Source organism: Triturus cristatus, chromosome 7 (genome assembly GCF_964204655.1).
Source record: "Triturus cristatus chromosome 7, aTriCri1.1, whole genome shotgun sequence".
Taxonomy (NCBI): Eukaryota; Metazoa; Chordata; class Amphibia; order Caudata; family Salamandridae; genus Triturus; species Triturus cristatus.
In genome coordinates this window covers 1,624,329,233-1,624,341,890 of record NC_140590.1, presented here as the reverse complement: position 1 = coordinate 1,624,341,890, position 12,658 = coordinate 1,624,329,233, and the positions used below count along the sequence as shown (strand labels likewise).

The 12,658-nt window shown below is 44.8% G+C and overlaps 1 protein-coding gene across 2 annotated transcripts in view; it reads right to left on the bottom strand.

The window, feature by feature from the left end:
* STK35 (serine/threonine kinase 35) overlaps positions 1 to 12,658 on the bottom strand; it is a 53,499-nt gene that overhangs the window by 26,673 nt on the left and 14,168 nt on the right. The window contains exon 2 of one of the 2 annotated variants that reach the window (XM_085619586.1): positions 9,105 to 9,860. In XM_085619586.1, coding sequence (XP_085475712.1) covers positions 9,139 to 9,860 — 722 coding nt within the window. In that variant the 3' untranslated portion in view covers positions 9,105 to 9,138. The remainder of the gene's footprint in view (positions 1 to 9,104; positions 9,861 to 12,658) is intronic. The other variant, XM_085619587.1, reaches the window with a different exon arrangement.

The following is a 12,658-nucleotide window of genomic DNA, read 5'->3' as shown; positions in this document are numbered from 1 at the left end:
CATCAAACATTCGTGCAACTTGGTGTCAAGATTAAGATGCACTTTTTTTCTAGTTTCCTTGAGACCTAGCGCCTAGTGGCTGCATTGCGCCCACGTTACCCCGGTGTGTTCAGTCAACCATGGAAGCTACCTACCTTCCCAGAGAAGCGAAGGCAGTGCGCAACGGCCTCCTCAGTCTGCCGACATCCCCTGCAGGAAACACTGAACAGAAAGCAGATGTGCATGGACGTGCCCGGCGCGAGGGTCCAAGAGGGAGGGAGACTGAACTAACTGGTGCGCTCCCCGCCGCCCTCGGAGGGAAGCTGCTGCTGGCCGCGCCAAGCTCTGGTAGGACTTTGAAATCTGCCAGATGCAAGCCAGGGAAAATGTAAACATGAGGGCGGAGACTGGCTGTAACCAGGTTCAGTGAAATCTGCGGGGGCTTACTTGGAAAGGCGATTCACTCGGCGAATTACTTCCTACATGTTCATTTTTTTCCACCCCCTATCTTCAAAGTGACGGTAGGCAACAATATCAGCTCCTTCAACTCCAGTGAATGCGTGTTCTCGTCTAAACAAGCAACAACTAATCCCACCCACCTGGAACCTATCCGTTTTATGGCCACTCAGAGCAATGTAACTGACCCCGTGACCCAGTCCCAATTTAAACTCCCAGCCTTAAAGCAATGCGTTATGTATCCTCTCGAGGTGAATGAACTCACCCTCCTCAAAAAGGAAAGCTGAATAACGTAACTAAAAACAGAACAAGCATTAACAAGCACACCACTGCCTTTCTCCGAGGCGAAGCAGAAATGCCTCAGGGAAAGGCAGCGGCGCTTTCGGATGAGTGTTCTCCTCCCGCCATTGGCTGGAGGAGATAATTAGAAAAGTTGATAAAAACACGCCCCCGAATCCGAAAAGGACGGGGCCTGTTCGGAGTGACGGACCTCTTCTCCAATGGCTGGCCAGCATTCAAGAGGCCAGCCAATGGAGAAGAGGGGAGAAGAGGGGCAGGTTCAAGCCCCTCTTCTCCAAGTCATTATGTCTCACGAGCGAGACTGCGCAAGCGCAGCCTTCGCTAGCTGAGACCTAAAGAACGAAAAGAAAAAAAAAGAAAAAATAAATAAAACTTCATTGCGCCGATCCTATGGTTCAATAGTGCTGTCGACCACTGAAAAGCAACTACTGGACTACAGCACAATCACAGCAATACAGGCCAACAGAAGGGATTCACTCTTGCCTGCAAGAGACAACAAAACATTGGCATAACATTTAGCTCTACCAATTCAGCAGTGGTTCTGGTCTCGTTAAAGTCAACTGCATGTGCAACATGGTGCTTCCTCCACTGCCACCCACACATGCCCATGCCCTGGGGTGGCACAGGTTCATTCACTACAGTCCTACACTGCAGGAATGCCAGGATAAGTAGCATGAAACAGTCAGGCAGTAAAGACATCTTCCCCATGGGCCAGCATCAATTTGCAGCCTGCAAGAGCCGTTACCATGCAACAAATATCAGCAGCCACACCCTGACCAAACTGTGCTCTTGTCAAAATAGGCTCATGGGAACGACTGCACGAAGGAGGGCATCTGTACTGCCACTATGGTTTTCAGGAGATTAGCCCTTCAAGCCATGTTTTCTGTTCTTCGAACTGGTGAACAGATAAAGGATATAAACACCAGGCCCATAAAATTATATGCAGCAAAGAACAGAATCTAACCTAGCAACAGGTAATCGGAGACTGCTAGGTGCAGAGCAACCAAAAAAAAAAAAAAAAGGGGGGGGAAGAATAAAGCCATGGGGGCCAATTCAGTACTGTTTATCGTCTACTTGGCAGATGTGCCGGTTGGAGGTGAAGGGTCAGAGGGGAGGGTATGCCCCAGCTGCCAGGGTAAGGATGCACAGCTGGCACCAGATAAGATTCTGCACAGGCAGTTGGCACACTGACTGTCATACTCCTAAGCACATTTTAGAGTGGAGAAAAGTGTAAATCAAGGGTGACCAGGAAATGTACACAGTTACATTTGAGGCAGCAAGGTGATGAGTGCTTAGCACCTCCGATCGAGTCCCCCGAGCAAAGGCTCATACGTACATGCTCAGCAAAATCTGGAATAGAAGTCTGGTTAAATGGATATAATTTAACCATGCCTGCCAACGAAGTCTCAAAAGCCACTTCACCACCTGCCAAGATGCGTATTTGCTCCAAATACGAGGAAGCTCAATGGCTTGGGGGCACGTTTACTTAACTAGAACCAAGGATGAATGGAGCAGTTAAAGATCAAAACCATTAGCTCTTAAAAACGATGGCCCAAGTACTGACTTGTAGACAGACCCTTGTCCAGCGTCGCACGTGAAGGTCAATCAAATGTGTTTACTTACTGAAACACAGGGAAGGACCAAAATGCCAACATGCAGCAGATACTCTAGTAGAAACAAAAGTCACTGCACATATGGTTAGGATGGCAGGAGCTGAATTTAAAGAGTGCTTGGACATAGCAATCGGAGGGGGGAGGAGGGAGAATGCCAAGCAAGTGTAGGTGGCTAAAGAGGGATGAAATGTGAAGGGGGTGTGCGTAAATGCTCAATCGCACCATGTGCAGGAATGTGCCTGAGGTCCAAAATAACACTGTTCACAAAGGAAGCAGCTGCTCTGCCCCATCTACCCTCCCTCCTCAGTTTGTTAGCACGCCATCAGCATCCACATATCTGAACAGACAGCTCCCTATCCAGAGGGCATTAGGCAGTTATATAAGTTAAGTTATTAAAGCCCGAGTGGCCTCAGATGGCAGCAGCGAAAAGCAGCAGCAGATACACAAGGGGAGAAAAACAATTCCACGCAATTGAGTCACACACCTCAATTTCAAGTCTTCTCCGCAGGACACCTGTGACAAAGCCACCAGGACAACTACCAAACGAGAAGATTCACGCCAACCCTTACAGGGAAGCACCAGACATCCTTTCAGGAGGCCAATGCACAAAAATTGCAAATCGTTTTAACAGCTTAAGTGCAGAGGGGACAGGTCAGCCAGAAAGGTGGCTATGCTTGCATGGCAGCACTTTCTTACCCAGAATGTCCAAACGTTCAATCTAAAAAAAATAAAAAATTCACATGACAGAATTTGCAGAAACAGCAAAAGCGCTAGCACAGGGCTGTGTGGCTTCACCAGATGCTTTCCCACTACAAATGGCAAGTGGTTTTAAAAAACACAGATTAGTCTATAAAAAAAAAAAAAAAAAAAAAAAAAAAAAAAAAGAAGAGGATGGCTACAGTATTTGGAACTGGAATGGTTAACCCCTGATGAACTAATGCAATCTAGAACATTTCTGAAAAATAGGGACTCAAGAGAATCACGGATGGTATGGCTTACATTGTATTGTATTTGCATTTATATAGCACTTACTACCCCGGACGAGGCAAAGCACTTTTTTTCGGCGAGTAGCACGCTATTCCTGAACCTATAAAGGATTAGTGTTGAATTAGTATAGTGAAATAATAAAAGTAGTTTGAGTGGTGGCTATGAATCAGTTATTTGAATTGAGAAGGATAGCAGAGGGATAGAAGAGGGAAAAAAGGTTTGCATTTATAAAGCGCTTGTTAGAATCCGGGGTCTCTGGTTGGCGCAGGTATGCACTTGCGACAAGCAGGGACCCTTTCCTCTAAGTCAGGGCAAAGGATCACCTCTTTAAAAATAACCCCTGCTCACCCTCTAGGTAACGTGGCGCGAGCAGTCAGGCTAAATTTCCAGAGGGCATAAGGTTAAGCGTTCAAGTTGTCCCACACAATAATCACCTCCCCACCACACAAAGACATAAGGCTGTATTTATAGTAAAATATATTTCTTTATATAAAAAGTTCTCTTTCAGGCAGGTTGCATAGATACAGTTCTCTTGGGGAAATAATCCAGTTACTCTTTAAATGCTCAAAGGTAGTCCACAGGTCTTAATAATGGCAAAGTTCTGATTAAAATAAGCTTCTTAGGGGTTCTGCGCACTTCGTAGTACCGTTGTTAGGCTTTGGGCAAGGTTTTTAAAGGGCCTTGCCGTTTCTCACGCCTCTCGCGTGAGCACGAGTACGCTTGCCGAATCTCACTCTTCGAGTGAGCACCGGTAATGCTTTTCAATGTAGTTCGGCTCAAAGCAGGTACGGTTCGAACTATGCTGCTCCCGAGGCCAGTACGGTTCAGACCAAGGCTGGTACGAGTCGAACCAAGGTTGCTAAGGTTCAAAACAGGATACTTCAGGGGTCAGTACAGTCCGTACAAAGGCAAGTACGGGCCGTATTTACGCACAATTATTTCAGATGGACGTACCCACAGTACGGCTCGAACTACGGGGCAAGGCAGTACGTTTTCAAAGCGCAATGAGTTCAGATGGAAGTACGAACAGTACGACTCGAACTACCAGGCAAGGCAGTACGTTTTCAAAGCGCAATGAGTTCAGATGGAAGTACGGACCGTACATAGGCAGTTATGGCCGTACTTTTCGCGCGATGGTCACAAATACCTTCTTTTCACGGGGTTGGTCACGGCGGCGGCCTCGGGTTTCCACGGCACGGTGTCTCACGTCGCGGTGTCGTCCCTCGCAGTCAGAGGGCGGCGGTGCTTCGTGGGGCACCCGAAGAAGGTCCCAGCCACACGACCAAGGGCAGAGGAGGGGGAAGCAGCTCCAGGGCAATCCACAGCGCTGTTGCAGCGCGATCAGCTTTTCAGGGGATCACAAGTGTGCACAGGGCCTCGCGGTGATCTTGACGGCACAGGGTCGCCAGGGCTCGGTGCGCAGGCCTTCAGGTGCCTTTCTCCGCGTTGCGAGCTATGGCTCGGAGGGGCTGGTACTTGCGGTGCTTGGACCAGGGAGGCAGGTCCTTGCGGTGCTCGTGGTAGTCCCAGGTGGCAGATGTCGCGGTGTGGAGAAAGGGGGAGAGGCAAACAGGTTCTCTGGGGATCAGCGTCACGGAATTGCGTCCAGCTACTTCTCCTCTTCTGGGGGTAGGTTGCGCCCACTGTTCCTGGGGCGCAGATCAGGGGGCAAGTTCACAAGCAAGCCCTTGGAGATTGTTCAGCACAAGTTGATTCAAAGTCTTTTCCTTCAGTCTTTTCCTCTCCTTCCAGCAGACAGGCACCCACTGCAGGCCAGTCTCTCAGGCAGAGAGACAGTATTCCTCCTTCAGCTTCTCCAGGTCCTTCTCCTTCAGGCAGAGGTTCGTCGTTGCGTAAACAGGATCTGATTTCTTAGGAGCCAGGCTCCTACTTTTATACACCAATTCTTTTGTTCTTTAGCGCCAGGGGGCCTGGGCCTGGCTCAGTCCAGTTTTTGGAGCACTTTGTTGTGGTGACTCTGCGCTTTCCTTTCAGCAGCAGGGCAGAGACATCAGCCGCTCCACAGGGGGCGGCGCCGGCTTTGTGCTGGCAGAGCACAGGTCTATTCAAGAGTCGGGGTATACTCCTCCCACCCATCCTGGTGTAATCTCTCTACCCACCACCTGGCAGCCAGCCTGTCTCCTGGAATTCCCCAGCCCTGCTCCTTACTGTTGCTAGGCAGAACACACACACACACAGCGCAGAGGCGGACTGAATGGCCAGATCAGTAAATACTAACTTTCTAAAAGTAGTATTTACAAACACAGGATATTAAAATAAACTTTACTAAAAGAAGTATTTTATTATTCTGAGTTCAGGCATACTAAACATAATTTTCTACCATGCTCTATGAGTCCACTGGGATTACAGGGTGTAGTAATTCCAGTAGCCCATTCTGGCCTATGGAGAGCAGGTAGCCTTCAATAGTGAAAAACGAAAATGGCTGTAATTCACTATTAAGACATGCCACACACATCAGGGCATGTCCTACCTTATGCCTACAATGCACCCTGCCCTTGGGCCTACCAGAGGGGTGACTAATATGTAGTTAAGGGAAGGTTTAGGGACTGGCAAGTGGGTGCACTTGCGCAGTCAGCGCGACAGTATCAGACTGCGCGCAGGTTCTGCAGTGGCAGATCCTAGACACATTTTACTAGGCCGCTTCTGTGGGTGGCACAACCAGTGCTGCAAGCCCACCAGCAGCATTTGTATTTACAAGCCCTGGCACTCCTGGTGCACTTTACTAGGGGCTGACAGTAAACCAAATAAACCAATCATGGACACCAATCAATGTATACATTTTACCATAGGGAGAGCATATGCACCTTAGCACTGGTCAGCAGTGGTAAGGTGCCCAGAGTCATAAATCAGCCAACACCAGGTCAGAAAAAATACAGGAGGAAGGCAGAAAGTTTAGGGATGACCCTTCAAAAAGGGCCAGGTCCAACAGCGCTTGTTACCCCCGATGGGGTGTTGAAGCGCTTTTTTTGGAGAGTAGTACGCTACTCCGGAACCCATTAAGGGATTAGTGTTGAATTAGTAGTAATGAGCTGCATGCTGATGACTCACTGTTCTGCAGAGAACGCAAGGTTCTGACGTGCAGGTGCAAATAAAAGGGCATTTCACCTTTCTAGCAACAGTTATCCCATCGATGTTCAAATTGTAGTAAAAGGAGTTTTCAAATCCTATAGATCAGATGCTTACACCAGGCCCAGTTTGCACAAACACCTGGTAGGAGTCAACACTGACATTTTGAATCTCAGCCTGGCGGTTACAAGTTTCGTCTGACCTCAGTCAAAAGTGGCTAATGATTGCTAACGCCTTTGTCAGGTTTCTTCCTCAGGGTGATCAAATTTGCACATTTTGCTTATGACGAAGCTTGAAAAGAAATCTAAAAAAAAAAAAAAAAGATACAGGTACATTGAGCATCATGATTACCTTCTAGTATGTACCTGGCACCTTGTGCTTTTTGGCATTACCAAGCATATCTCCATCTGTTTTCTTCACAAACATTAAAAAGGAAACACATCATATTAAAAGTCACCAATGTTTCTTGGTCTTGCTCAGTTATGACTAGCGTTTCCCAAACATTTGATTCGTTGCTGCCCAGTTGATATTAGTCAAACTATTTTTCTATTCCTGGGAACATCAGTTTGTCTAGACCCTGTAGTATCCAAACATTACTTGTTCCTGCCAATGACAAAGAAATTATCCATTTCTTTTGACATAATTCCTCATTGATCTGATCACTTTCTTACCCAAAGTAGCCTACAAATAATCTAAAATGGGTTTCAACTATATTTGAGGAAGACCTAAAACACATACCTTCCTAGGGGTACAACACAGGAAAAAAATACAAAATTAAAACAAAAACAACTGGTACCCCATATGGCAGTTCAACGACTTTTCTGCATTGCCGCATTGGAGGATGTATATGCCCAGAAGGGTAAAAATGTAATTTCATCTGAACAGGGATCCCTTCCGATGTAGGTCAAAGCTTGAGGTTAAAAGCATGTACACAGCCATTTTACCACTTGTAGCCAAACCCTAGTGAATGTCAGAAGACCGGCTCGGTTAACATATGCATGAGTGGAGAATCTGGACATACTTCCAATCTCAACAACAATTCAGGGATTTCAGACTGACCTCATTGAACCACCTACCCATACTTCATGAGATATACATGTACCATCTAAATTCTACACCGGATAATACAGAATCACCATATACTCGCCCATTTTCCCCCCCATTATTTGTATACCTGCTTGTTCTGCGTTGATACCCTAGATTAAGAAAAGACTGCACTCCCCCACCAACCTTTTGGCGGGTCATGTATATGCTCCAGAAGTTTTTATTTACTTTATGGGGCATGTATAAAGGGAGACTATCCACTCCGCACTCGGAAGTCAAGGAAGGAGGGAGAAAAAAGGTACTGCTCGAAAACTCAAGAAATGTGGAATTCTATACCCCAAATCTAGAATGAAGCAAGCTCCTAGCTTCAATGCCCACAGAAATAACCAAAGCATAAGTACTGTAACATGCACAGAAAACTGGTAACCTTATAAAGCCTAAAAGAAGGGATCTACGTGGTGCCAGTAAGTGTAGTATTTCTAGAAGGTAGAACTATCAACAGGTCGCTGTAAGTAGCAAGTGATTTTAACAAGGGTTATGAGCCAGATTAGTAGCTATTAATTAAAAATATTGTAGCAAAGTAGAAGAGTGTAATCATTTGAAGTTTGATATTGCAGCAACAATTGGAGGGGCAGTAGTATTCAAACCACGATCTCCAAGAGCATGTGGTTGACTTATAAATGGCCACAGTATTATCAGTCATCAACTGTTTCCACCTCTAGCCCACAACCACCTTTCACGAAGAAAGGCTCACAAGCCTGAACCAGACTATGGCACCCTGGGAGTCCTGTACATAGAAAGTTCAATAACCAAGCAGTGCACAGAGAAACACCTAGGCTGCAAACGCTCCTTGCCCACCAACCCCAAGGGTTTCCATGGTCCGAGTTTAGATGCATATCAATTAGGTTCAATATAATTTGGGTAGACACCAACAAGGATCCGAGCAGAGAAGGCGACAGAAAGGTTAACTTAACAGTGCTGTCATGTGGTCTTTGCTCAAAGTCAACAAACACCAAGCAAGGAAAGTGGTTCAACTCATGCTCACAACTTCAGCAGCTATGCTTATTGTATTTTGAACATTGATAGAAAAGGATGTCCGATTCACACTGTTAATGAGGCAGCATGTACCAGAAACAAATTGAAATACCCAACTCTCATGACAAAATCCTCGACACAGCAACTTGGCTTACTTCTCTCTTCCTAAAAAAAATAATCTCCCATAACAATTATTCAAGTAAAATGTCTGATCCAATGCGTCTTGCCTAAGTGAACTTGCATTGGAGTCTCAACTAGTCAGGAGCACAAAAACACAAAGGTACACAGCATCAACAGCACTTCTGTAGTTCTAGTCGATATTAACAGTCCCAAGAAAACTTTCCTAGTAACCTTTGGATGGTTTGATTAATCTCCAAATATAGAAGCCACCTGAAACATCTGATCTGTTGCAACTTCTGTGCTGAATGGTCAAGGGGGGAAAAATCAAAGGTTTAGTGGAAAATACTTTTTTGTAGTTATACCTCAAGCATAAGCACATTTCTTTTAGTGAGCTAGATGAATAGTAGAAACCCCTTCTGTTCAAATCTGGCTCAGGTAGCAATTATACTTGAGGGAAACATCGCTTACCACTACCTCACTCACCTACATTGTAAACTGCAAGCCTTTTCAACTGAACTCAAGCAGCACACGTGACCTGGTCCATTCTTGTCTCCAGTTCAAAAGCATCAGGTCTGTCTTGCGGGTTAGCAGCCAACATGTCCCTTAGGAGCTGCTTGATGCCCTCAGACATCAAAGTCCTGCGCTTCAGAGGGATGTGCAGCACCATCTTTGGATTTTCTAGTAACGCCTCCCCAACGGGAACAATCTCTGTCCCCTGCTTAATGTAAGTTCCCAACAGCTCTTTTTTGGTCTCTGCATCGATGAAAGTAATGCGCTCTATCATGGCCCATATGATTATTCCAAGGGCAAAGATGTCAGCCTTGGCAGTGTAGTGTCCCTCCCAGACCTCTGGGGCCATGTAAAAGTCTGATCCACAGGCTGATGATAGCCAGTACTTGTTCACATTCACCGACTTACTCTCGGGATCTGTGTTGCTACCATCTTTCCCCCGTGCAGTCAAGCCAGCACAGACTTTGCTCAGGCCAAAGTCTGCCACTTTGAGGACAGGTAAGCCAGACTTCTCAGTGATAAGGATGTTGTCTGGTTTCAGATCCCGGTGCACAATGTGGTTTTTGTGCAAAAAGGCAATGGCACTGGTGAGCTGGAGCATGAAGCGCTTTGTAGTTGCAGGGTCTGGCCTCCGAGACAGGATGTACTGGTTCAAGTCACCACCCTCACAATACTCCATTACAAACCATAGGTAACATGCCTCCTCCGAATAGCCCAGGATCCGCTCTCCTGAAATAAAAGGAGAGAGTCAAAAAAGGCAACCAACATGATGGCATGAAGAGCAATTTGTGCTTATTATAAAGAGACACCATATATGAAACAGCACATCATCCCATTCAAGAGACATTAAGGAAGGTGGTGCAAGTAGCATCACAAATTATCCAACAATGGACTAGCATCATATGTACACAGGGAGCAACTAATTGGAGAACTTAAGGTAAAGTGCCTGGAGGGTTTTGCCAGTGCGTTTGTCCCCAAGTAAAGCTCTCTCCAACCGTGCTCAACATTACCAAAGAGACGCAGGTAGGTGCTCAAGTGTCATACAAAGCACGACAGTTATGATAAACAATGGCCTGCGTTGGCTACACAGTGGGAGGTCAAAAAACGTTTTTGTTCAGTTGATTAAAAAAGAAATCTTACAATTGTCACGGTCACAAGCTAAATCATCATGCAACATTTGTTTACGTATATTTGTACCGTTAGCAATTTATAAAAATTTAGCACCCATTACCAGAACCAATACCAGATTAAAAATGAATTTAAGATATACGGCATTCACGATTCATCACGCAACAAGTGCAAGGCCAAATTGGAGAATCAGCAGACATGCAAAATAATAACTTTGATAATGCAAATATACAAAGAAAAGTGCTTCTTGGCATAAGTTCCCTGTTGTCATACAAAGGGCAAGAATCATAAATAACTAATGTAAATCAGAATAGGTCAAAACGCGAGGAAAGGTGTTTAAATTGGTTAGCACAAAAGATGTATAAAAAAAATTCTACAAACACTAAACAATAAGTCCTTATGCGATGATTCTTCATCATTAGTAAAAATCAGGAGGCCAAATGCTCAAGGAAAGGTGCTTGGTACATATACCAGTTATCAAAGCATCATACTAAAAACACTAAACGTAAATTCTACCCAAACTAAAACATAATGGCTGTCCTTAAGAGATTTTTTGAGAGCAAGTGCTTAGTACTTTGACTTTGGATTTTCCATCATGGGGCCCAAAAAGGAAGCTATCCATTTGATAAAAGACAAAGCAACCAAAGAATGCATGCAGCATACTCCTTTAATACATCTGTCTTTGCTAATTTTGAATCTCTAATTCACAGAAACTTGAGGAATTACCCACAGAACACTGCGTCCTCTCCTCAAAGGCAGGTTGTAATCAGTTGCAGAACACGTGTATGCTGTTCCTTATAAAGAACAGTTTCAGCAGCCCTTTCCATCTTTAGACCTGGGCAGGTACAGACAATATGGTAAATGACTTATTTGAGATAATTACAAAGCTGACATGAGATCCCAGCAGAAGATTTCCCCCAAACAAGAGAGTTAAAGAGTTTGGGGAAAAAAAAAAAAAAAAAAGTGTAGCCGCAGATTTAACAAGTTAAGCTTGGACTTTATGACAAACCCCCCCCCCCCAAAGTATGAATGAGATTGGAGGAGGCCATATGAACTTATTTTATCCACGCACAAGATTTCTTGTGCAACACAGCTTTGTCCATGAGGGATGAGACCTTGTACCTGGTTTAACTTAGGACTGCGGAAAGCTGGTTGTGCAAGGGTTAAGGCCCATAGATCCTCTGCCTTAAAAAGGTAGTTAAAGCGAGGTTTAGATAGTCGTATACAACCGTTTCTCTTGGGTCCTATTGTGGCAAATCCAGGATTTGTAAGGCCCTATAAGATTAGCTTTAGACTATTTGAACCAGTAGACCATTTAACGATTTACCATGTAGACTGGTTTCTAGTGATGGCAGAGATCTTGGACATGAACTACAATAAAATACCCTGAGAAATATGAAAGCATACCCAGATGAGCATTATGGCCTCCTGCGAACAGGATTCCGCACAAGAATAATACCCAGAATTCTGGACTGCCCAGGATGCTTTATTGGGCTGTACAGTTCTTTGAAGATCCAGACCTTCAACCTTGAAACAAATTTGTTGGGTGTACACAAATTTAGATTGTGTCTTCAAGGAGAAGTGCAAGCTTCCCCGTAGGAAACTTGTTAGGGGAGGCAGAGTAGAAAACAATCAGAACCCTTAGGGAGAACTCAAAATAAACCGGTAATTAAGAGCCAACTTTTCTACAGATGTGCTTATGAATGATTCCATGCTATATGGAGAGTAAAATAGTAATTGTTCCACAGCACTGCCATAGGCAGGTGGCCACCACATCTGATATTAAGGAATTCTCATGAGACCGACAGTGGGCGGAGGTGAAATAGGGATGTAATTAAATGTGCAATTTAACTATCTGGGTAGAATGCCCTTTCTACAAATGTAACATGTGCCTGCCACTTGAGCACTGCCGGTTTCTTTAAATTCCCTCCAGAAATGTGCATGCAGCCACCTGCTCATTTCAAAGCTCGTCAGTGGACAAACAGGTTTTGAGCATCCTTCAAAAATGCGTCCATTTAAATCTTTAGGATCTCATTCCTCGGGCAAATTCAGACACTAGCATTTATGAGCTGAGGGCAGGAAATTGTAAGGATTAACATTTTTGCTTGGAGTTAAAATATTGAGGAGGCTTTATGAATGATCGGCAGTAGCACCACACCTGGCCTCATTTTTTACCATTTCAAAGTATTTTATTAATTTTATAAGCAAGTACATTGGAATTTCAGTTAAGAGGTTTAGCCAAACTTAGTTGTGTTGCAGTAAATACAGGTACTTTGGTATACAGGTTTATCAAAACCCTTCTGCATTGACTTCCAGGGAAATTAGGTAGAGGGTGATAGAAAGAGAGGATAGGAAAGGAAGAATAAAGAATAAAATCCAAGAAAGGGTCTATAGCGGTG